Source organism: Colletotrichum graminicola (assembly GCF_000149035.1).
Source record: "Colletotrichum graminicola M1.001 genomic scaffold supercont1.26, whole genome shotgun sequence".
Classification (NCBI taxonomy): domain Eukaryota; kingdom Fungi; phylum Ascomycota; class Sordariomycetes; order Glomerellales; family Glomerellaceae; genus Colletotrichum; species Colletotrichum graminicola.
The window spans coordinates 201,386-222,910 of record NW_007361030.1 but is presented as its reverse complement, the minus strand read 5'-3'; the positions used below and the strand labels follow the sequence as shown (position 1 = coordinate 222,910).

General features: G+C 53.4%; 6 protein-coding genes across 6 annotated transcripts; 1 reads left to right on the top strand and 5 right to left on the bottom strand.

Annotated features, from left to right (window-relative positions):
• Window positions 1–1,567: 1,567 nt before the first annotated feature.
• GLRG_06868 (GMC oxidoreductase) lies at window positions 1,568–3,643 on the top strand (the record flags this gene model as incomplete). The annotated part of the gene is made up of 4 exons (XM_008097408.1): window positions 1,568–1,769; window positions 1,860–2,161; window positions 2,223–2,346; window positions 2,406–3,643. The coding sequence occupies 4 exons, from the start codon at window positions 1,568–1,570 to the stop codon at window positions 3,641–3,643; spliced, it is 1,866 nt and encodes a 621-aa protein (XP_008095599.1).
• Window positions 3,644–4,289: 646 nt separating this feature from the next.
• Window positions 4,290–5,330, bottom strand: GLRG_06867 (uncharacterized protein; the record flags this gene model as incomplete). The annotated part of the gene is made up of 1 exon (XM_008097407.1): window positions 4,290–5,330. The coding sequence occupies one exon, from the start codon at window positions 5,328–5,330 to the stop codon at window positions 4,290–4,292; it is 1,041 nt and encodes a 346-aa protein (XP_008095598.1).
• Window positions 5,331–6,034: 704 nt separating this feature from the next.
• Window positions 6,035–9,742, bottom strand: GLRG_06866 (cytochrome P450; the record flags this gene model as incomplete). Its single annotated transcript, XM_008097406.1, has 8 exons — window positions 6,035–6,713; window positions 6,767–6,963; window positions 7,024–7,601; window positions 7,654–8,482; window positions 8,584–9,276; window positions 9,352–9,387; window positions 9,446–9,564; window positions 9,628–9,742. The coding sequence occupies 8 exons, from the start codon at window positions 9,740–9,742 to the stop codon at window positions 6,035–6,037; spliced, it is 3,246 nt and encodes a 1,081-aa protein (XP_008095597.1).
• Window positions 9,743–11,082: 1,340 nt separating this feature from the next.
• On the bottom strand, window positions 11,083–12,887 carry GLRG_06865 (oxidoreductase molybdopterin binding domain-containing protein; the record flags this gene model as incomplete). Its single annotated transcript, XM_008097405.1, has 2 exons — window positions 11,083–12,562; window positions 12,685–12,887. The coding sequence occupies 2 exons, from the start codon at window positions 12,885–12,887 to the stop codon at window positions 11,083–11,085; spliced, it is 1,683 nt and encodes a 560-aa protein (XP_008095596.1).
• A 1,402-nt stretch (window positions 12,888–14,289) lies between these two features.
• Window positions 14,290–14,928, bottom strand: GLRG_06864 (glycosyltransferase sugar-binding region containing DXD domain-containing protein; the record flags this gene model as incomplete). The annotated part of the gene is made up of 1 exon (XM_008097404.1): window positions 14,290–14,928. A coding segment is annotated over one exon (639 nt), but the record flags the coding sequence as incomplete, so codon positions are not given.
• A 3,331-nt stretch (window positions 14,929–18,259) lies between these two features.
• On the bottom strand, window positions 18,260–20,565 carry GLRG_06863 (uncharacterized protein; the record flags this gene model as incomplete). The annotated part of the gene is made up of 6 exons (XM_008097403.1): window positions 18,260–18,824; window positions 18,881–19,137; window positions 19,205–19,542; window positions 19,706–19,854; window positions 19,913–20,160; window positions 20,212–20,565. The coding sequence occupies 6 exons, from the start codon at window positions 20,563–20,565 to the stop codon at window positions 18,260–18,262; spliced, it is 1,911 nt and encodes a 636-aa protein (XP_008095594.1).
• Between the last annotated feature and the right edge of the window lie 960 nt (window positions 20,566–21,525).

Below are 21,525 nucleotides of genomic sequence, written 5' to 3'. Positions count from 1 at the left end.
AGGGGCTCCCCTACTATTATATAGGTAATATATAGGGGGTAATATAGGCTTGTGATAGGATGAGCACCAGCCTTGGTCGTTTTGGGAAGTCGCGTAAGCAGCAATGGTGTGATAAGCCCTTTGCCGCAGAGATGCATGTTCAGCGAGCGGCAGCTGTACCCATATTGTAACTTGTCAGTGTGCGGCATGCCAACCCGCAGGCTCAACTTCCCTCTCGCCTATTTCTTCTTGGCATCTTCTTTGAACGAAATAAGTGGACACTCACTCCAATCCTTAACAGCTGAAAACCTTTCACTTCCTGTCTCTAGAGCCCTTCCGCGATGGCTTCATAACCGCCGCCGGGCACCGGACCGCTGTCGACCTGTGTGGGCCACTTCATATACATCAACAGCATCCGCGAGCATTATGAAGGGGGTAGCCACTTTGACTACAATTTCAGCATCATCTAACACACCAACACAAGTAAGGGTGTGTCGGTATAGCACTTCGGCGCATACGCAAAAATGCTGTATAGATGGGCAGATGGTAAAGCTGAAGGATTGCAATGACACGGGCTTCTGGCGTATTTGGTATTTGTTGCCACAATCTGGACGGTAACGATGGTAATCGTTGCATGGTAAGCAATGAGGTTGCGTGCTTGTATAGCTGATTATAGGCATCATAATGAAAGCTCTAGTCAACACAGTTTCCTGATATAGGATACCGACGGAATCGGTATGCGTATCAATCTACCGAGTTCAGATCCCGGCCCTCAGTGGATGTTTCTGTATGACTTGCGGCCAAGCTATTACAACTCCAAAGCGTTAGAGTACATTTGCCGAGGTAACAGGGATTACATGTTGCCTGTTGTGACAGCATTCTCGGAAAAAACAGAAGCAAGCAGCAGCCGTAGCGACGGTGACCAAGAGCCCATCTAATATAAAGACCCAAGAAGGAGGGTGCGAGTAGCAATACTGAGACAGATCTGGGCTCCGAGACTAGTGTCATAGAGAGTCGAGGGTCTGGAAAAATGAGTCTTCTGCTGGGGAGATTGAGGTACATCCCCTCAATGCACACGAAAGGAAAATATCGCGGGATATAAGCGTTAGTTATGGCCCTGTAACTAACGGCGTCGTACCTGTTCTGTGGTAGAAACCGTACTTGTAATTCTTAACCATTCAGCTCTGGTATAAGTGGACAGGGATTCAGGTCATGGAGACAGGGGCGGAAATATTGGCAGACTATCCACAGGTAATCATCAGCTAGCACGGTACGTGCCGAGCCGGCTCAGTATTACTCCCTCCGTCTTACGCCGTCTTACGCCAAGTCGTTTAACTGAGACTTGCCGCGACCACCGCGAGCTTTTCCATATGGCTGAGTCATATCCCAGTCAATTGTCTTTGCTTGAAGGTAGCCGTCTAGAAATAGTGGCGATGATGCTTCTCCTCTGGCGAAATCTCCTTTGGTTCGCCCTCCTCAAAAGTCTCATGCGTCAATCATCTCTATCTCGTCATATGTCTGACATTCGTTGTCTACGTATACCATCCACAATTGGCTTTTAATTTTGATTACCATCGTATTCAAAACCATGAGAAGAATGTATCTCCTGAAGGCTCTCTCGACCGGCGTGTGCATTCTCGGCGGGCTTGTTGAGGCCCTTCGGGGCCGCGCTCACCACTTGGCCAAGAGGCAGGTTACCGAGCTCCGGCAAGAGTATGACTTCGTCGTCGTCGGCGGTGGTACTGCCGGTCTGACAATCGCAGACCGTATTTCGGACGCCTTCCCCATGAGTAAGTTGTGAATCCTACAATGCTAGATGAGGATCCCCAATTGGTGACACCGGAGCCATCTTGGAAGCTTATGCGGTTGACCTTTCACAGAGACCATCTTAGTTATCGAATACGGCGAGATTGAGGGGACCGTTGGCTACTATGATCCGCCCGAGGATGGCCGTGGTGCTAGCCGCCTAGTCATCACCTCTCCTCCTGTTGCTAGCGTCAATAACCGCACGGCTACGGTCATCCTTGGAATGACTGTGGGCGGAGGATCTGCCGTTAACGGCCAATTCTTGGACCGTGGTTCCAGATATGACTACGACGAGTGGGCGCATCTCGGTAGCCCCCAGTTCGATGACAGCCCTGACACTTGGGACTGGGAGAACTTGGGCCCTGCCTTTAAGAAAGTTAGTCTTATCCCTACCCTTTCCATCGCCGATCTTCCCTTCTGATATCTGAACATACCAGTCCTTATTCCTTACCGAACCCAGGGAAGAGCTAGCCCAGAAGTACGGCTACACTTGGGACGCCTCCGCTTACACCGGCGACTCCATCGAGGCCTCTTTCCCACCCTTCCAGTGGCCTATACAACGTATGTGACTCCCAGACCGACAAACAAGGGATGGCGAAGATGCTGACTGTCGTCTCCAGGGATCGGGTGGCAGGCTTTCGAGGAATTCGGTCTCGAGACCCCCGTCACCTGCGACAACGGGGATAAGCATGGTGTCTGCTGGGTTCCCTCGGCCCAGAACTCCGAGACTGTCGAGCGGTCCCATGCCGGTGTCGGACACTACCGCAGGATTGCGAAAACCCGGCCCAATCTTGACCTCCTAGTCGGGCACAAGGTCATGCGGCTTATAATCGACAAGAACATGGGCGCGCCCGCTGTTGAGTTCCGTCCCGTTGAAGGGGGAGAGGCCCGGACCATCCGCCCCAAGCGTGAGGTCATCCTGTCGGCCGGTGCCATCCACACGCCCCAGATCCTCCAGCGCAGCGGTATCGCCTCAGCCGAGTACCTCGAGTCTGAGGGCATCGAGCTCGTCGAGGACCTCCCTGGTGTTGGCCAGAATTTCCAAGATCACTGTGCTACGCCCATCACCTACTCATACGATGCTCTTTTCCCTGCCGAAGCCGATGTCACGAACAACGCTACCTACGCTGCCGAGGCTGTCGCTCAGTTCCGTGAGAGACCTGCTCGTGGCCCTTACACTCTCGCCATGGGTAACAGCGCGGCCTACGTCGCCCTCCAGAACGTCACCCCCGAGTGGAAGCGGATCGTCGCAAGCATCCGTGCCCAGATCGAGGACCGCTCCGCTCTCCAGTATCTCCCCGCTGGCGCCACCGGGGCCGTCATTGAGGGCTACCTCGCTCAGCTCGAGGTCCTCGCCCAAGCCTTCGAGCACCCCGAGCACCCCATCCTCGAGATGCCCTTCCACGCGGATCCCGGAATCGCCTTCCTCCTCAAGCCCCTCAGCCGTGGCTCCGTCGTCCTGAACGCCACGGACCACGACTCCACCCCCATTGTCAACTATGCCACTGGCGCGAACCCCATCGACCTCGATATCATGGCCACTTACGTCGACTACGTCCGCCACCTGTACTCTGCCGACGTATGGCAGGCGCATGGCGCCGTCGAGGTCGCCCCAGGTGCTGATATCACCAAGCACGACGCCCTCATCGAGTACGTCAAGAGCACCGTCATCCAGTCACTTATGCACCCTTGCTGCACGGCTACAATGCTGCCCCGTGAGAAGGGCGGCGTCGTCGACTCGAGCCTTTCTGTCTACGGCATCTCGGGCCTCCGTGTTGCCGACTGCTCCATCATCCCTACCATCCCTGCTTCCCACACTACCACGACAGCGTACGCCATTGGCGAGAAGGTGATTTAGTCCCATACTCGTCTCAGCCCGCGTCTCGAAGAAGGCGTGATTGCTAATAGATATGCAGGCTGCTGAGATCATCATCCGTCGGTGGAAGTCGGTGTAAGATGCCCAGGATCGGCTGCCATCGCCCAAACTGTACGGAATTTTGGCTAGGGAAGGATGACATGACTTCTCAGGTTTATTCAGCGGAGATTGAAATATTACCTACTGCTATTACGACCTTTATGCGATTCTGTGGTTCGCCTATGAGCCACCTCCTTTTAAAAGTTAGAACCCTAATAAAGTCGCGGCACAGCACAGCAAATAGGTGTAGCCCAAGTTTAGCTGGGCGATCTTCATTGAGATCGGCCAGTAGTGTAAAGTTTCAACAAATCTGCTTACAACCTGCAGGTACTGCTGTATAGGTTGTAGGCTCACCAAATCCCCAAATCGCATCGCTCTCGTGCTCTTGGGGGTTGGACCTTGTCACTCTCTAGGAGCTACCCCTTGAAGGACAGCTAGTGCTGCAAGGGTGGCGGCAGGGTGTTTGAATCTCTTCACTTCGGCGATCGTACAGTAAAGGTGCAAAGATTACAGGTCCAAGTGCTGCTACAGTCATAGTCTATGTCTCTGTGTTATATTCGTTCAGGCTGTGACTAACGACTAGTCTCTGCTATAAGCTTTTTGCTGCTCGTGCACGATTCTCCTTTGCTCGTTGAGTCAAGCTGATCATGGGAGCATACAAGTCGAAGATGTGTGGAAGACCCGGATACACATGCAGCTCCATCTGGACGTTCGCCGAGGCAAGCCTACTGGCAAATGCAACCGCCTCGGCACAGAAGAGGTCGACCCCGCCCACTTCTATGTAAGTTGGCGGCAGGTTTGAAACGTCGACGGCTCGCGCAGGCGCCGCGTACGCGGCCGTTTCTGGCCCTCCTGCCTTGCCCTCGCCAAGGTACGCGTTCCAGCTGATCTGGTTCGAGGTGTCTGTCCAAGTGAGGAACTGGGAGAGTGGGTTTTCTGGAAGGGCCCTGGTCCTATCGTCGAGCATCGGATAGACGAGTATCTGCTTCGCCAGCGGCGGCGACAGACCCCGGTCGCGGGCCATCATGGCGGCGCCCGCCGCCATGCCGGCGCCGGCACTGAGCGCGTAGAACCCGATGCGCGCAGGATCGATGTCGAGGGTTTCCGCGTTCTGGCTCAGCCATACGAGAGACGCGTAGCAGTCCTCAGTGGACGTCGGGTACGGGAACTCAGGGGCCAAACGGTACTCGACAGCGAATATGCGCAGCCCGGTCTCCAAGGCGGCCCTCGCGGGGAGCGGCCTGCTGTACGGCTCTATGTCTCCGCCTACGATGCCGCCCCCGTGGACGTAGATCAATGCCGGCTGCTTCCCGCTGGTCTCTTTGGCCTCTGGCGCGAATTCGTACAGCGCGATCGTTGCGCCGTCAAAGGATTTGACATCATGTCTGGTCTCGACGATGCCGTCTGGCAAGGCGTCCCCGAGAACGGCAGACAGGCCGGCATTGACAGATCTGCGGAGCTCCAAGGCGTTGGTCGGCCTCCTCGGCGGTCGAATTGCGATAAAGGGACCGGCAACGGCCCAAAATTCTGCGTCGAACTTGAGATTCGTCATCTTCTGCGGTTGATGTGCATAGTACAGGATGGACAAGACCCCGAAACCCATCCCCAGGAGCAGGTAACCTGGGCCCATGGTAGCCTTTATGCATTGCTCGCGACTTTGCCCCCCCCCCCCCCCCGGAAGGGCTTTCTGTTTCGTGCTGTTCTTTTTGCAGCCGGGGCATGAGAAGTGTCATATCATACCCCTACTTCATGGGGTCCAGCTAGCAAGTTTTAACGTCAACGCCACCCGGCGCCACGAACGTATTTCCCGAAAGACTTGGGACGGCTGGGGGTTCGAGAGTTCGATTCGCTGGCGAGCAATGGCGCTCAGTTCGTCCGAGCGGCATGGAATTGCGTGGCCCGGACACCTGTTCCGCGTGGTGTCTATCTTCTGGCGCATGACCAAAGTGTGATTGCCACGTATTCTGCGCTGGCTAGTGACTCTCTCTCACATCTTCTTCCGGCAGAGGTATTTTGTTCAATTGACTTTAGATATGCAGAAATCTAAACATGAAGGTCCGGTTCAGCAAGTCTAGTTATGGTTTCAATGCTGCGCCCTTGAACACTATTCATGCGTGCAAAGCGGGCGGCGTTAGGCAAGTTTTTGGTGACTTGGCTTTTGAGATTTCATATGATTCAGGTTTTCGAATAAAACAAAGACAAAAAGAGGAAGTTCTATCCGAGTTGCTAGCCTGAACACAAAAGTCCGTCCAATACGCTTAATAGTCTTACGGATTTGATACTCCCGGATGTGGGGACGATGTATCAAGCGGTGCATACCGCTTCATAGAGCTCTTAGTCAAATACATCAGTGGCATACCGCTCGTTTCGGATGCCATTGAACCACTCCTCCAACTCTTCTTCCGTCATCGGCTTCCCGTCGTCGATCTCGCTCTTCTCCCTGGCGGCCCTAAGCAGGACATCCTTGACGCCCTCGGCAACCTTGTTGGAGCCACAGACGTAGACCCTGGCCCCCTGGTCCCAGAGGTCGTACAGCATTTCGCGCTCCCGCCAAATACGGTCCTGAACGTACTTGCAGCCGCTCGATGCATCCGGTTTGCGGCTGTATGCCCTGTACATCTTGACGGCGCCGGCAGCCTCCCACTTGTCAAACTCATCGCGGTACAGGTCGTCGGCGAGGGGATGGCGGCAGCCGAAGAAGAGGATCGCCGGCGCGAGCTGTCGGCCGTTGCTGAGGAGAGTGGCCCTCTCCTGGATGAACGCACGGAAGGGCGCCAAGCCCGTGCCGGCGGCGACACACAGCAGCGGCGTCTTGTCCACGTCGATGGGCAGCTTGAATCCGCCCTGCGCGACACGTATCGAGACCTGGATTCGGTCGCCGGCTGCCAGACTTGAGAGGTAAGACGAGGTGACACCGATATGGCGGCCCTGCCCTGACAAGGCGGGCTCGTCGAGGACTCCGTAAGTAATGGTGGCGACACCTGGCTCGACGAGAGGCGACGAGGATATCGAGCTGGTTATGACGGTAAGCATAATCCGTGACAACTGGGAAAGCCCTGTACTTACTACTGGCGGACACGCATGGGCGGGAGCATGAGGAGGAAATGGTTGAACGGGATTGCCAGAGATGGGAAATGCTCGGCGATGTCCAGGACGGAGAGTCTCTTGTTCTTCACCCCTACGTCGTAACCGTCAGTCGCCAGGTACTGGAGCTTGCGACGGAGCTCCTCGTCCTTGGCAAATTGTGACAGTGTCGATATATTCTGGAAGCTTCTCGTTAGTGACTGGGGTACTAGTCAAATGAGAACGCGTAGCGAACTAACCCTCCTGGAAGCTGTTTGACAAAGCTCGACGTACGAGCTCAAGACATCAGAGACGGGAATGCTGGCGTCTGTAGGCAGAGTCGTGGGGCCCGCGGCCTTGATCGTAACATGAGAGTCCCACGTCAGGTGGAAGTGTCGCATCACCCGTGCGACGGTGTCCTTGGGGTTATGCGGGAGCACGGCCATGTAGTCGCCCGCCGTGTACCGTACGTTGGACGGCAGCTGCACTTCCAGGTGCCTCTTGACCGGCCCCAGGTCGCCATTTGCAAGCGGGCGAGAATCGAGTACGAGCGCGTCCCTGACGTCCTGGCGCAAGGTCGAGGTTCTCGGTGTGGAGAAGGAGACCGACAGGCCTGCCTCGGGGATGCTGCTATCTTCGCCCTCAGGCTGGCCATCGAACTGCTTGACGAGAGCGGGCCACAGAGTGTCGTCCTCCCAAGCCTCAAAGTCGGAGAACATGTCTCTATCTTTGGCGTCGGTTGAAGCAAAGGGAACGATTCGGTGACCACCGCGCTCTTCGATGGAGGCGTCTACTAGTTTGGGGATGCGCTGGTGCGTCTTCACCCAGTCGGCGTGTCCTGTTGACGTGGTCAGAGGGCTATATTATGGTGAGGAGTTTGACCAACTTACCGCAGCCATATACGGCATACTTCACGTTCTTGAGCTCCTTGCCCTTCAGATTTGTCAACCAGTCGACGAAGAGGGCGGCGTTGTGGGGTGGTTCGCCCTCGTAAGAGGAGGTGATGATGACGACCGGTCTATCTGCTGGCAGGGACTCTCGAGCGGTGTCAAGGGTGTCCACTGTCGCACTGAAGCCATGGGATGCGGCGTCGCTGGCGAGCCTCTGGGCCATGAACTCGCAGGTTCCCGAGTTTGAACCGTAGAAAACGGCCAGCTTTGCCTTCTCCTTGATACCGTTGGCCTCTGACGATCCATCAGTAGCCTCATGGGCCGTCGTCTTGGGTTGGGCCCCATGGCCTGCGGAGTAAGACCCGGCCATCCGTGCCTCGAGAGACGAAGGCGTCAAGCCCTCTCTCAGAATGGCCCGGACGTACAAATCCTTGGGCTTGATTGTGAGCGTCTGCGAGATCTTGAGGTCGTAGTTGGGGTTGTGCATGACAAAGTTGAAGTTCTGTAGCAGCAGGGCGAGGGCGAGCACCATCTCCTGCCATGCAAAGGCACGGCCGATACAGCCGCGCATGCCCGTGCCAAAAGGACTCCAGCAGTTGGGGAACTCCTTCATCAGGCGGTCAAAGTTCTCGTCGAGCATCCTTTCGGGCTTGAACTCTTCGGCGTCGTCCCCGTAAACCTTGGGGTCAAGGTGTGACTTTGCCAGGAAGCAGAGGATCTGGTCCCCAGGCTTGATGCGGTATTTGCCGCCGATAACCTCCTCGCCTTTTAAAACCTCCCTTCCGAACGCATAAATGGGGGCACTGTGGCGCAGTACCTCTCTGATTACCTGTGTTCGGGTTATGTTAGCAGTCGTCCCGCGAATCGATGATTCCACCATAGCTATCTGGCTTAGGGCAACACCGAACGGAGAAAGGCCTAGATACTTACCGCTGTCAGATACTTTAACTTGGCAACATGCTCTACGCGGAGTGGCCCATTGGCTACTGTGTTGTCGACTTCCTCTTGGACCTTTCTGTATACCTCTGGCCTCTTCAGCAGCCAATACATGGTGAATGTTAATGTTGCGGCGGTTGTCTCGTGGCCCGCCACCAGGAAGGTGATCAGGTTGTCGACAATGCTGTCGTCCGTCATTTTGCGCCCTGTGACGGGATCAACGGTGTTAAGCATTGCTGTCAGCACATCCTTCCGCCCCGTCGCGCCGTTCGGATCCAGCCTTCTGGCGTCCAGGACCTCTTTCGCCGTCGACCGTAGCAATTTGATGTTGGCCTTCATCTTTTTGTCCTGCTTCTTGTAAAACACCTGAGGCAACACACGGAAGGACTTGTCGCCGGCCTCCTTCATAACGGCGTACATGGCCGTGATGAACGGGTGGGTATCCTCGCGGTAGTACGAGTTGAATCTGTAACCCATTGTGCACAATGCGACCGTGTCCATCGCGAGCCTCGTCATGTCTTCTCCAATATGAATGGGGGTAGACGGTCCATGACGGGCCCACTTCATCGCGAGCTGTCCAGCGACGTCATGCATAGGGTCAAACATATCCCTGATGGCGAGGGGGCCGAAAGCCGACATTAAAACGCGATGGGCAACGCCCCAGTTCTCTTCTTCCACGCCTTTGGACTGTCCAAGGCAATGTTAATCAGGAACTCTCACCGATACTGAGCCAGAGAACGGAGGGTGAGGTTTAGGGCTTACCGTGAACAGACCGTCATGTACTGCCTCGCGTAGCTCCTATATCGACTTGTCAGCAGCGGAACCAATCCCAAACCCTGGCTGGAATTGTATCTACATTAAGATCTCCCTCGATGCTTTTCTTGAAGCGTTTGTCATCACAGCATTCATTGATTAGTTCGTGAGTGTTGAGAAACACCAGCTTCTGACCGAGCAGATCAAGCTTGTAGATAGGGCCTGGTAAGTTAGCTTAGGTTCATCCCGGTTTTTTCTTCAGTTCTCGACAGGAACACCACCTACCAAATTTGTTCGCGAGGTGCACAAAGGACCCCAAAGAATATTCCGTGTCGATCTCAGTCACATGCCCCAGAACAGGGATGCGAGAAGGCTCCGGGATCTCGATTTCTCCCGACATAGTGCCAAAGCTTTTTCTCGACGACTGGCGGGACAGGCTGAAGACTCGTCTGCGTTTCTCTTGGGTTGATGATGAATTTGAGTCCTCAGCGGATGCGGGAGGTTCAGCTTTCGGTAAGGATGGCATTGTGGCCTTGTGGTTGGGGTAATGCGTTGAAGATAAATAGGTCTTGAGATATAAGGTAAGCTCCCGTGACGATATTTTGATAAGTCGATCTACGAAACGGTGTCTCGGTGGAATAGGAGAGCCGTGGCGCCCACCGATCCCTGTCTGACCAGCCCAAGCCCCGTCCTTGCGTGCTCTGTCGGTGTCCTCGGAAATAGTCTGACGGTGGCTGAGCTGACGAGTAACGTACGACGAATGTTCGGTAAACGGTAGACAGCAGGCCCGCTCCTCGTGAGATTCGTCACGTCTGTGTCTATGTCAGCGGCCGCGGGGACCGCGACTGGGGATTTGACGAATTGCCCTTGGGTTGGTTTCGAGCGGTGCTCCGCGGGTATCCGTTCTCCACTTCTTTCGGTATGCGCGGGACACGAATCATGCAGACCATGTGTACAAGTGTCTGCCCCGGTTCATGCAGTAGGGTTATCCAACACGTAAACAAGGCTGAGTCAAGTAGATATCAAAGAATCCCGTTTCTCGGTCACGCTGTTAATTATACCTATATGATGAGGGTCATGTAGGGCTCGCCTGGATTAAGTTCAATGCCGTCTGTGAACCGCCATCAGATTGCCGGTATCTGGTTCAAGCCCCCCACTCTATTCGCTGCTCGCATCGTCGGGGCAACCTAGAAACAGAATAGAGTTACAGAAGTAGATTACTTGTTAGAGAAATAAATTGGATCTCAGTTGGCAATCATCAGTCCGCACTGCTGTCCCAGTTGAACCTTTCTCGAATTGACCCTGCTTAGGGGTGTGTTGCTACGGACGTATTCCATGGATCAAGGAATTGTTCACAGCCATATTCAGATTAGAGTTTCGGCCTCTCCGGGATCAATACCAAACTGCTCAGCCTATCCGTACCAGATATCTCAATCATGCGGCCGCAGCGCGATCGTCCATCACAGTCTGAGCAGGGATATGGATGTGAATGCATATTCCAGCCAAGATTGTTCGAGCAGCTCCAAACAGTCGTCAACACATAGATCACGTATCAGCCTTACATTTAGAAAACTATATTGCATCAAACCAATTGTTCCGCTTGTCGATTTGGTGAGCATGAAGTCCTGCCGAAGAATGGCGTAACTCTCAACGACATCTCCTGCATGCGATACTACTCTGACGCTCTGTCACTACCCCGCGATGATTGGAGAGAAAGACAACCCAGATCCTAGAGACGGCCTAGTCCTCTTCTGCGTCACGGGGATCATGGTTTGCCCAGTATGTCTCGTACTCGTCCCAAGATTGCGCCGGGAACACCAGTGGAACCGTGATTGGGCCAAAGGGTATGCCCTTCTCCTCCAACTCGGCAAGGCGCGCCTTCGTTGCCGGTTTGGTCTTGTTGACGCTGTACAGCGCGATGCGATGGCATGAGCTGGTGACATGCAGGCCCCAGTTCCAGGCTGTGCGGACGTCGGGGGGCTGAGTGTTGAGCGAGTTGTCCCAGCAGCGGCAGACGACCTCGATCCAGCCCTCAACGTCGCAGGGGAGATCGAACTCCCACGTGCGCCACGTCCAGCGGCGCTTCTTGGAGAGGTTCTCCACGGGCACCGTGTACCAGTTGAAGCCGCCGTCAGCTGAAAGTTCGACGCGTTCGGGCCACCGGCCGCCCCCAGAGTAGGCCCAGCCCTTGCAGCGGATCTTGCCGTTGTGGATGACGACCTGCTTGGTCCAAGGCGACATAATAGCTGAGCTGACGGGCATCTCCTGAATCTGGATACCGTCCGTCATCTTGAGGTTGTGCTTCCCCACTTGTTGCGGGAAGTATAGGTACTCCTTGCTCTGCACGGGAGCTCGCGAGGGCTCCTTGATGGCCTTGACGCGGTACAGCCACTTGACGCTCCTGGCCCCGATGTAGCCAAAGACCACGATGCGGAGGGGATAGCCGTGGATCCTTGGCAACACCTCGCCGTTCATCTCCCAAGCCAGCATAACCTCATTCGCCTTTACCTTGGGCCACGGGACGCTGACGAGGTAGTTCATCGTCTCGTTGTCCTTGAAGTAGGTGTCGGCGCCGTAAAATTCTAGGTGTTTGGCGCCATCGACCAAGCCCCCGCAGGCCTTGATGACTTTCTTGAGGCTGATCCCAACGTACCGAGCGGTCCCGATGGCTCCCTCGGCCCACGGCGCCTGGGGTACCTCGTCGCCCTGGCCGGCATATTTGAGGATCTGCTCGATGCGGCGGGTCCCGGAGCACTGCATCGTGACCGTCTTCTCCAAGCGCGGGAACTTGGACTCATCCATGATGTCGTCTAGGGTGAAGGACCGGGGGTTCGCGACGAGGCCGTCCAGTAGGAAGCTGTACTCCTCCTTGTCGATTATGGGGATCCCGCCATGGTTCCTGACAAAGTGGAGCGAATTCGGGGTGATCTCCTTGTCGGTCACCAGCCGCTTGGGCGGCTCTCCGTTGTAGGGGAACTGGAGCAAGTGGAGCATGTCCGGGTGCTTCTCCTTCAGGACAATATCCCACGAGTCGTCAGGGACCTTTGTGAGCTCCCCGCCGATGGCGTGGTGCCACATTTTCCAGTTGGTGCCGGGGAGGACAGGGTTGGTGGCGGGAATCGGACCCAGCTGGTACTCCGGGTTGGGGTGGAACGTCTGAGACGTTAGGATTTTGTGCGCGATAGCTTTCTTGTCAGGGTAGTTTTCCCATTCAACGTAACTGACGTAGCCGATTCGGATCAGTCGCGAACAACAAACATATGCTTAATCCCCACGCCCACCCCCCCCCCCCCCCCTCCACCCAGCTCAGTCACTACTATTTATCCACAGCGAGCAACTTACCCAACCCAGCCCTTACGCTCGGCAGCAAAGAGCTTCTCTTGGTTGCCAATCTCAGCGAGCGCCTTTTCATCCTTGGTAGGTGGCCCGAAGGTCTGAGGAGGTAGGGCCTTGGTCTCGGGGCCCGTCATGTCGAGGACCGGGAGTACGGCCCCTGAAAGGCCCTGTTCAATCTTCCACTCATCAGAGCGGTTAGTGGTCTTCATAGTTGACAGCTATGGGATAGCTGGTTCTGTTTGTAAGCTAGATTTGTTGTTGCTTTACAGTGGAGCGTTGGGCGTCGATGAAATGGTGCGGATGAAAGAGAGGGGGAGATTCGGTAACTGACCCCAACTGAGGGGTCGTCAACACTTAAATCAGACCTCACTTGGGACCAGACATCCGATGATCCCTATTGCCGAAGAGGAGATGGGCAAAGTCTTGACGTCTCCACAGACATACACAAGCTACGGCGCCCAAACCCAATTCTTGTTGAGCCGACGCCCCCTCGTAAGGCCTGCATATTCGGTTAATAGCTTCCTATCGTCAAACCTGTTTCTGGCGAATAAAGGACATGTAATTGGCCCTATCCTTTTGCAGGTGCCCGACCCTGATGACGTGGTGTTCGGCATGTCTTGTAGGCATGGTGTACTTAGTCAGACCGGCATGATGGGCTTAGTGAGGCACTCGCTATGTGCTTCGCAAAGCGGGCGGTGGTGAGGGCCCGGTACCACGGAAAAGCGCGTGCTGTGGGCTGACTGGTGTATACGCCCTTAGTCTACCGCATGTCTGCATATCATAGCAGAGGCTGCATATGTGCAGGTTCTAGGTCTAAAGACCGTTGTCAACCCTTGGACTGCTGCTGGTTGTATCAAGCTCGAAGACCTTGACCAATCATTGACACAGCTTGGACGTCTGGGACTACACCTACCGTTATCGTATTAAAGCAGCTGTTTTCACACCGTAATATCCACCTTCTTGCTGCCCCTCCCAAAAAGCTATGATGACTTTGACTGAAACAGCCCGACAGCGGCACCATACGCGGGCCAGCAAGACGCGCGAGGTTGCCCCAAGCTTTCGATCAATGGCGACAACGGATGAATTAGCGCAAACCAACTTTCGAGGTTACGATCCAATCGTTACTTACGTTTCCCCGTGTTTTCGGTCTCACGAGCTCTCATGCCATTTCGGCCCCCTCTTCTACTCAGGGTGAGGAAAGCAACCGCCAACTTGTTGCGAGAACTATAGGTACTTCTTTCTGCACTGGGGCTCGCGAGGGCGTCGATGACCTCGATACAGTACATCCACTATGCGTCTCAGGTGCGGCTAGATTACCCGCCGTCAGCGAGCAGGGTCAGGATGGTGAGCAAAGCGAGCAGGTTGCTTGCACAGTAAACAGATAGGAGCTAGACATAAATCCGTCAGTTAGATAATAATAATGATGCTGGGTACTCTGACCTGTCTACTTACCTATTATATAATTGATACTATTCATGCTAAGTGGTCAGCGTGCTAGTTTCCACCATCCACACATCCATCCCTTCTGGCATACTAACAGTTCTCACCCTATAATATGTCACCCTCACTTTTTACACGTGACTGTACTCCGTCATACATCCTACAGATACGCTATTCCCCTCTCCAAGAACCCCCAAATAAGTGTTTGATCAATGCTCCATCAGGGATGCTTCCATCGTTGGTACTAGCTGAATGTAGCTGCCCCATGCCAAATCCATCGATGGGTAGAACCAAGGCGTCGCCATATAATCTTGGCGAACCCATATATGACAGGTTCCTCAGGGCTGTCAAGGTGTTATCGGTCTCTTGCAGATATTCCCAGACCGCATCTGTCCATGCTGCTGGACCTGTCGTGTTCATAACCTCGAAACTTGATGCCTCCCATGCCGGACCGTGCAGATTGACCATGTCTTCCCATGACCGTACCACACGGGCTACCATCTTTTGGAAGACAGGATGACCTGGCGATGCAGCAATAGTCCACTGACAAAATTGTACCCGGTGTGATATGTCGGCCCAACTGACCCCGTCACGTTGATCAAATTCAATACCAACAATAAGCCGTGTCCGGTTCCGAAACTCTTCGGGAATCCAGTCATCAACTGGCTTCAGAGCAACAGTATCAGTATCGGAATAAACGCCACCCTCAATGTCCAGGAGAAGGTAGCGAAGGAGATCAGATTTCATCCCAACGTTAGGGAGTGAGTCGTAGATTGAAAGAATGGTGTGGTTGAAATTGCGGGAAACAAAATCTCTACCACCTTTTTCACCCACAAGCGTGCTAGAAAAGAGTTGATAAGTCTAATCTCAATGAAGTCCAATGCTTTGAGGCTCTAGCAACAGAAGATGGAACCCTTACTATGTGTAATCCTGGTTCTTAGCCAGCCATGTTGCTGTTTCTTTCAAAATGTCTGAGTCAACTGCATTGTGAGCATTTTTGCCCCCCTTGGGCAAAACAATTTGCCAGATCTTGGGAGGGATGAGGTGATCAGGGCGCGCCTTCATCCACTCTGATGGCGTAGAGTTGTGCTCCCATGGGCGAGGGCTCTTTATGCTCGTAAACTTGTTGTTAAACAGACGTTGGTTGATGCTGCCAGAGGTGCCGTAAAGCAAGAATATTAACAGCAGGATCAGGTTGATGCCCACCCACAAGCGTGGCTGATACCGCCTCCGCGAGTTGTTGTAGATGACTTTTTCTAACATTGTTGCCAGCGAGCTGGTAGGAAAAGCTCAGGCCGTCACGCGCTAACGGGAAGATTGCGAAAGACGCTCGCCAGGACGACGAGATGGGGTTATTGTCGACGTCGTGTCAAGAAGAAAATGAATGGCCCGAGCCTGTCGAGCCCAGCGGGGAGGGGCAAGCAGGATTAAAAAAGGAAATCAAAGAAACATAACAAGCTCAGCTATTTTCCTCAGGGTTGTGGGAGCCGAGACAAGGGAGAAACCAAGTATACGGGATTATGTACGGACCGTCGAAAGGGAGAAACACATCTGGGACAGACGAATGCAAGGGACGAACTGGGTCTTAGGATAAGGATCGCGCCTCCATACCTCGCCGCCCGTTTTGTAAAGAAGCATTAGCCATGTGGGGCCAGAAGACTGGTGAGTCGCGACAGAACACTTCCAACAGAATAAATGGCAGGGGTCATGGGCAAACATTCATCTTGGTACAATAAAGAGACATGTACGGATAGAGGGAGGCCACCAGATCAGCTCACCGTCGCCAACTATGCCGTCAGGCACATTGCACACCTCCCGCGACAAACAAATATAAACATGCCACCTAATGTCCCTGTGCCCAGACATACATGCGGGTTCCAAAATACACCGCTGGTCAATACTGCAAGATTGGGTAAGGTGTAGATGTCAACCGCCCCAAGAGTAACCCTAGCCTTTGGATTGGTTTAGCCCAATACAGCCAGCATGGATGCCCGGTCACTCTTGGCCGGTTGACAATCGTAGCCAATAAGGAAAATTGCTAGTATCACATGTGGAGACTCAGCCTTGAGTAGCCGGACACAATTGGTATGTTGGCCCGTAAAGCGTTGGTGATGGCGACCAAGCAGGTTAGGCTGGAACACAGACCCTTGTCGAAGCCCCTCTCCATATGCCGTTGAAACTATCTCCAAGAGCTGTCGCTCTTTCTGCTACGATATTCACAGGGGCATGTGTATGTATGTACTGTCAGGGCCTGCTGAACCGGGGCAGGAGACGGCGTTGGAACTTGGGGAATGGCGAAATACACCCTAGACGGACATAAGTTTTTGATGTAAAGCCAACATGTTCGAGTGCTTCCACCCGTCTTCATACTTCTGCGGCACGATATGCCCACAGCTCTTCAAACACATTTGACTATTCGCTCTGTCAAACCATTTCGTCCTGAAGTCAATTTTATGTCAGAATAAGAGGCAACAAAGGCCAGGACTTACACATCCAGTCATGACGACCACTTTTGACATAGACGCTTTACCGACAATCCCGTCATCATGGACCGCCCCGACCACCTGCTTCGCCAGCACGCTTTACTACCGAGTCCTGCTCGGCGACGGCTTCTTTAGCAACCTGTACGGGACGCCTACACCCGTACTGGATGGCAATACACCCAAAGGAGATTGCATGCCCCCATCGTTCACCATCAACGTGCCCTATTGAACCGACGGTGATTGTCCCACGGGCTACACCCGTACCTGTGCTACTGCCGGGCCCGATAGGTCGGGAAAGCCCGTCAGCAGTGTTACATGCTGTCCAAGGTTCGTCGGTCCGCTTGTTCTTTTGTTCAAGGAGCCCTGGACTGCATTTCAGGCCGCCGATGAGCAAATACATCGGAACTTGGGTTGACGACTACATATAGTGTCACTGGCAATGCATTTTCGTTCATGTGCAGAGATCATGAATACGGCTGCCACGCAACAGCGACTCGTGGCGCTGTGTGGACCGGGTTGATTACCGATCTTGGCATTGCTGCTCCAACAGAAGAGCCGATAACGCGGACACCGTTTACAGATGAGGGTTTGGAGGCGTGGGGAATTAAGATGATTTCAGTAAGTTGCGTTTGTTTTCCTTCAAAGACTAGACCAAATCTAATCAGTGTCCATCACAGGTAGCGTCGACATCACCTCCAATCTCTACGGCAGCTTCTAGTCCACCTATGACGATGACAACGCCAACAACAACAGAAACGGGAACCTCTGCAAATCAAGCTTCAGCTACGACAAGCACACAAAGTGCCAGCAATGGCTCTTCTACAGGGCTTTCTTCTGGCGCCGTAGCAGGGGTCGCCATTGGTTCCGCCGCATTGATGGGCATCCTCATGCTCGTCGGATTTCTGATACATCGTAACAAGCGCAAGAGGCTGAGCAACGAAATCAGCTGCCTCTCAACAGATGGAAGCACAAAGGGGACCCCTATGGACAGATATATCTATCCTGCCGGCGTCAATGATGGCAAAGTCCATGAGGCTCCAGGCCAGAGGACATGGGAATTACAGGGTTAGAGCCGACTGAATATGAAAGTTGTAGTGGTAATAGTGGCAGAGGTTGAAGAAATATCACATAATAGCATGTCATAGGCGTCATTTAGGAGTAGAATACCCAGAACTAGAATTGAAGAAGTAGAACTAGCACTGCGCCTAGATAACTAACGTCTTTAATCCTGTTTGCTGGAGTGGTCTGTATTTGCGACCACTCTCGATTGATCCAACATAAACCATGCAGCTTGGCTGCAGGCAATTCAAGGACATGTTTGGGTTTGCTCAAGGGGATTTCGGCATGAGTGGCCAAAGTGCGCGTTAGAGCACATAAATCAATAAAACAATGAGTCGTTTGTGAAATCTGACAGAGATAGGTGCTACACATTGCTGCCACCAAGCATTTGGGTCTCTCATTTAATCTTAGGCATCGCCTTCCAGAAAGGCGATAGCTCACATTTTGACGCACCTCAAGCTACGGAAATGGTTGCGGCGCAGAGAGATGGGACTGGTATTTTCAATCCAGTATGTAGTTTGAACAAATTACTCGAAAATCTATGCAAAGAACGACAAGTCTCAAAAATCTTCGTTCTTGTCCCGAGCTAAGTTGGAACCTTACAAGTTTGAAACCAATATACCTTTGCTCGGGGAGTGGTCTGCAATATGAGGTTGCGGTGTTCGCCGGTAGGCGTCTGGCAAAAAGCCTTCTAGGACTCCTTTGATCTGTTGAGCGATCACCTTGGAGAACCATCTGTGCTGCCCAGTTCCGCCGGCGAACATCCAGAGGTTGTCGACTCCTGCGTGTCGTTTCCAAAGCCCGCGGACCTCACCTTCGGCGTCTGACCCCCACGTTGGCTCCAGCTTGCTGGCGATGGCTTCATATCCAGCTCCAAGCTCGCTCGAAAGTCTTTTCCTGCCGTCAAGGTCGCCAAAACCAGTGCACCACACAACGGCGTCGGTTTCCAGCGTGCTGCCGTCCGACAACAACAATCCTTCGGACGTGTAGGCTTTGGGCACTACCCCGGAGCGGATGCCAACCTTCTTCTTCGAGATGAGTTCGATGCCTTTACCCATATCCACAAAGTGGCCCCCGCAGCGATCCACGAGATTGATGATTAGATCACCCGTCAAGGAGTCTTGGACTCTCAGCCCTGCCTTCCTTACCTCATCGTATCGATGACTGTCGATGGACAAAATTAGTACAGTTAGATGATGAGCTGGGAGAACGATGCTTACGGCTCTGCCTGGGCTAGCATTCGGTGGACCAGCCGAAGCACATTTCCACCAACGGCCAGCGGGCTTCCATGGACAATCGGGTCCGCGTCTTGGGTCGGCATAACGTCGTATGCCCCTAACCCCAAGGGATGAGTAAAGTAGTGCATTGGGATGACATAAGTCTCTGATCTTTGCACCATAGTAGTCTGGAGGCCAGAGTCATGGCAGTCCGTCATCACGTCGAATGCGGTATTGGCAGAACCAATGATGACCACAGACTTGCAGGGGGTGTCAGCACAACACCTGTTTCTACTACACGTAGCAATACTGCCATGTGAGACTCACCTTGGCGCCGTCTGCCACAAGCTCTCTGGCGTTACGAAAGCTCCCAGAATGCATGTTAGGACCTTTGAACTGCTCCCGCCCTGGTAGGTCCGGCAGAGGTGCAGCGCCGGAGAACCCAGCACCAGTCGCGAGGACCAAGCATGCGCATTCCAGATATCTTCGTCTCTGTCCAATTTTCAGCTCCACCCTCCAGGTTTTGGTGGTTGCATTGTACGTCGTAGCAGTCACCGTTGTGTTGCGAAGAACGCGACGTTCTAGGTCGAACTCGTGGGCAAAAGCTCGAACCTGTGCGGCCAGCTGGTCCCGGGTAAGGCCATCGTTGGATGACTGTGGATACGCTGTTGACTTGTTAGTTGTTTTACGACGGCGTGGTTCACCAGCCCCTTAAGGCGACGTGGAAAGTCTTGGAGCTGGATAGCTGAAAGCATCCGGCGGAAGTTTGGGTCAAATCATGTGATACTTCAAGGCCAACGCTTCGACAAGCACATGGGGCTCACTTACGGAGATATGGCATCTCACAAAAGGATTTGTAGACATGAAAGCGCATGCAGTCGTATCGCTGCGACCAGTTTTCCCCCGCCTGTTTATTTCGGTCAATGACGACAAAGTCAACGTTCAAAGCCTTCAAGCGGCCAGCTAGAACGATACCCCTGGATATTCGCATGTTAATATACGTCGCGCATCTTGGCGAATAGAAAGGATACTCACGCATTGCCACCGCCAATGACTAGCACATCGGTGTAGATGCAGTCATCTTCGGTGATTTGATTAGAGGGGACCCTCAGTAGGGCCTCATCTTCCGGGTATTCCTCCCACTCCTTGAGCCATGTACTCATGGACCATATCTTCCACTGGCAATGATCGGGTCCCTGAACTTCCGGGACTAGCATCATGCTTCCTCGGCATAACGCTCGTGGTGACCCGGTCGTAAAACCGAAGCTGCAGTTTAGCCATTTCTATCATATGTTAGCAGCATGGTAGGCATAACAAGGTAGCAGCAGCCTTACCAGGTCTTCAGTCGCCGTCACAACTTGCCCGCTGTGAAATTGAAGATGGCCAACTTTTCGTTGGTCGTGCAACTCTAGCAATGCCGATGCAATGGTCTGCCTGCCTTTGAATGTTCTGAGATGAGCCGTCAAGGCTAAGGTGTCCTTCCAGTGCGCGGACGAGGTAGCAAAGACGTTCTCCACGTCTCGGTGACGTTTCTGCTGTAGAGCAGCGGATAGCTCCGTCACAACGCTGTGAGCGATCTCATCTACGTCCAAATCGTCCCAGCTTGATAGCGCATTGGCTGTGACTGGCGGCTGCTCGTAGATCTGGGTCTTGATGTCAACCTTGGGAGGGTAATCTGGCAACTCCATTTTGTTTGAGAAGCGTCAGGATAGCGTTGAGGAACCCGGCTGCCGGCCTAGAATCACGTATAAGCTTGATGTGATGAGAGGGTGCACGGCTTTCATATCCAAAAAAAAAAAACGCTTCACTGAGGTACATGCACTCGCTATTTTAGTAAACTAATAGCTTGAGCCGGCCCGCAGATCTTAATTGGCTGATGTCTCACTGCATGTGCGGTTGTTGCTAATGCCCGGAGCTTTGGGGGTCCGACGACAGCCCCGACCCTCATGATCTAATCAGCAAGCCACGTATGTCGACGCCACCCTACTGAGTGTCATGTTGGTCTTTGTGCCGAAGTCTGCTTATGCTGTTTGATAAAAGTCGGCCTTCTTGACTAATCATGTGGGAGACTTGTATTGACTTTAGATTGCTCGTCTGGGGTGTGTTCGCTGACACTGGCCTGATGCAGAGTTGCTGATGCAGAGTTGTAGTAGATCTACTAGGTATAGATCGGCAGAACCCGGTGAATATTCCCAAAGGGCGCCGACCACTTCGACTGGATATACGTATGTTCGAGCATGCGTTGTCTCACACCGACGGCCCGCTCATGCTTATGATGTCTGCAGTGAAACTCGACAGTGCGCCTGGGGGTTACAGTCGCCAAGGTTCTGGGCCACCCATACCTCGATGTTTAGGTGAACCGTGAACTTATTTTGGGTGTGTGATTCGATACGCACTCATTGTTGTGGCACCCCGATGATTACTTTTCTTGATACACAATCTCTGGCGCGTGTCTCTGCCTCACTTGCGAGCACAGAAAAGACGTTCAAGCGATGATATTTGTGCCATTTTGATCCGTTTTTTTTTCTTCTTTTTTCTTCTTTTTTCTTTTTTTCTTTTCTCTTTTCTTTTTTTGCCTTTTCTCTTCTTGCTCGTGATAAGAGGGTTTAACCCATTGATACTTCCATCGAGGGCTCTGTTCCTTGTCG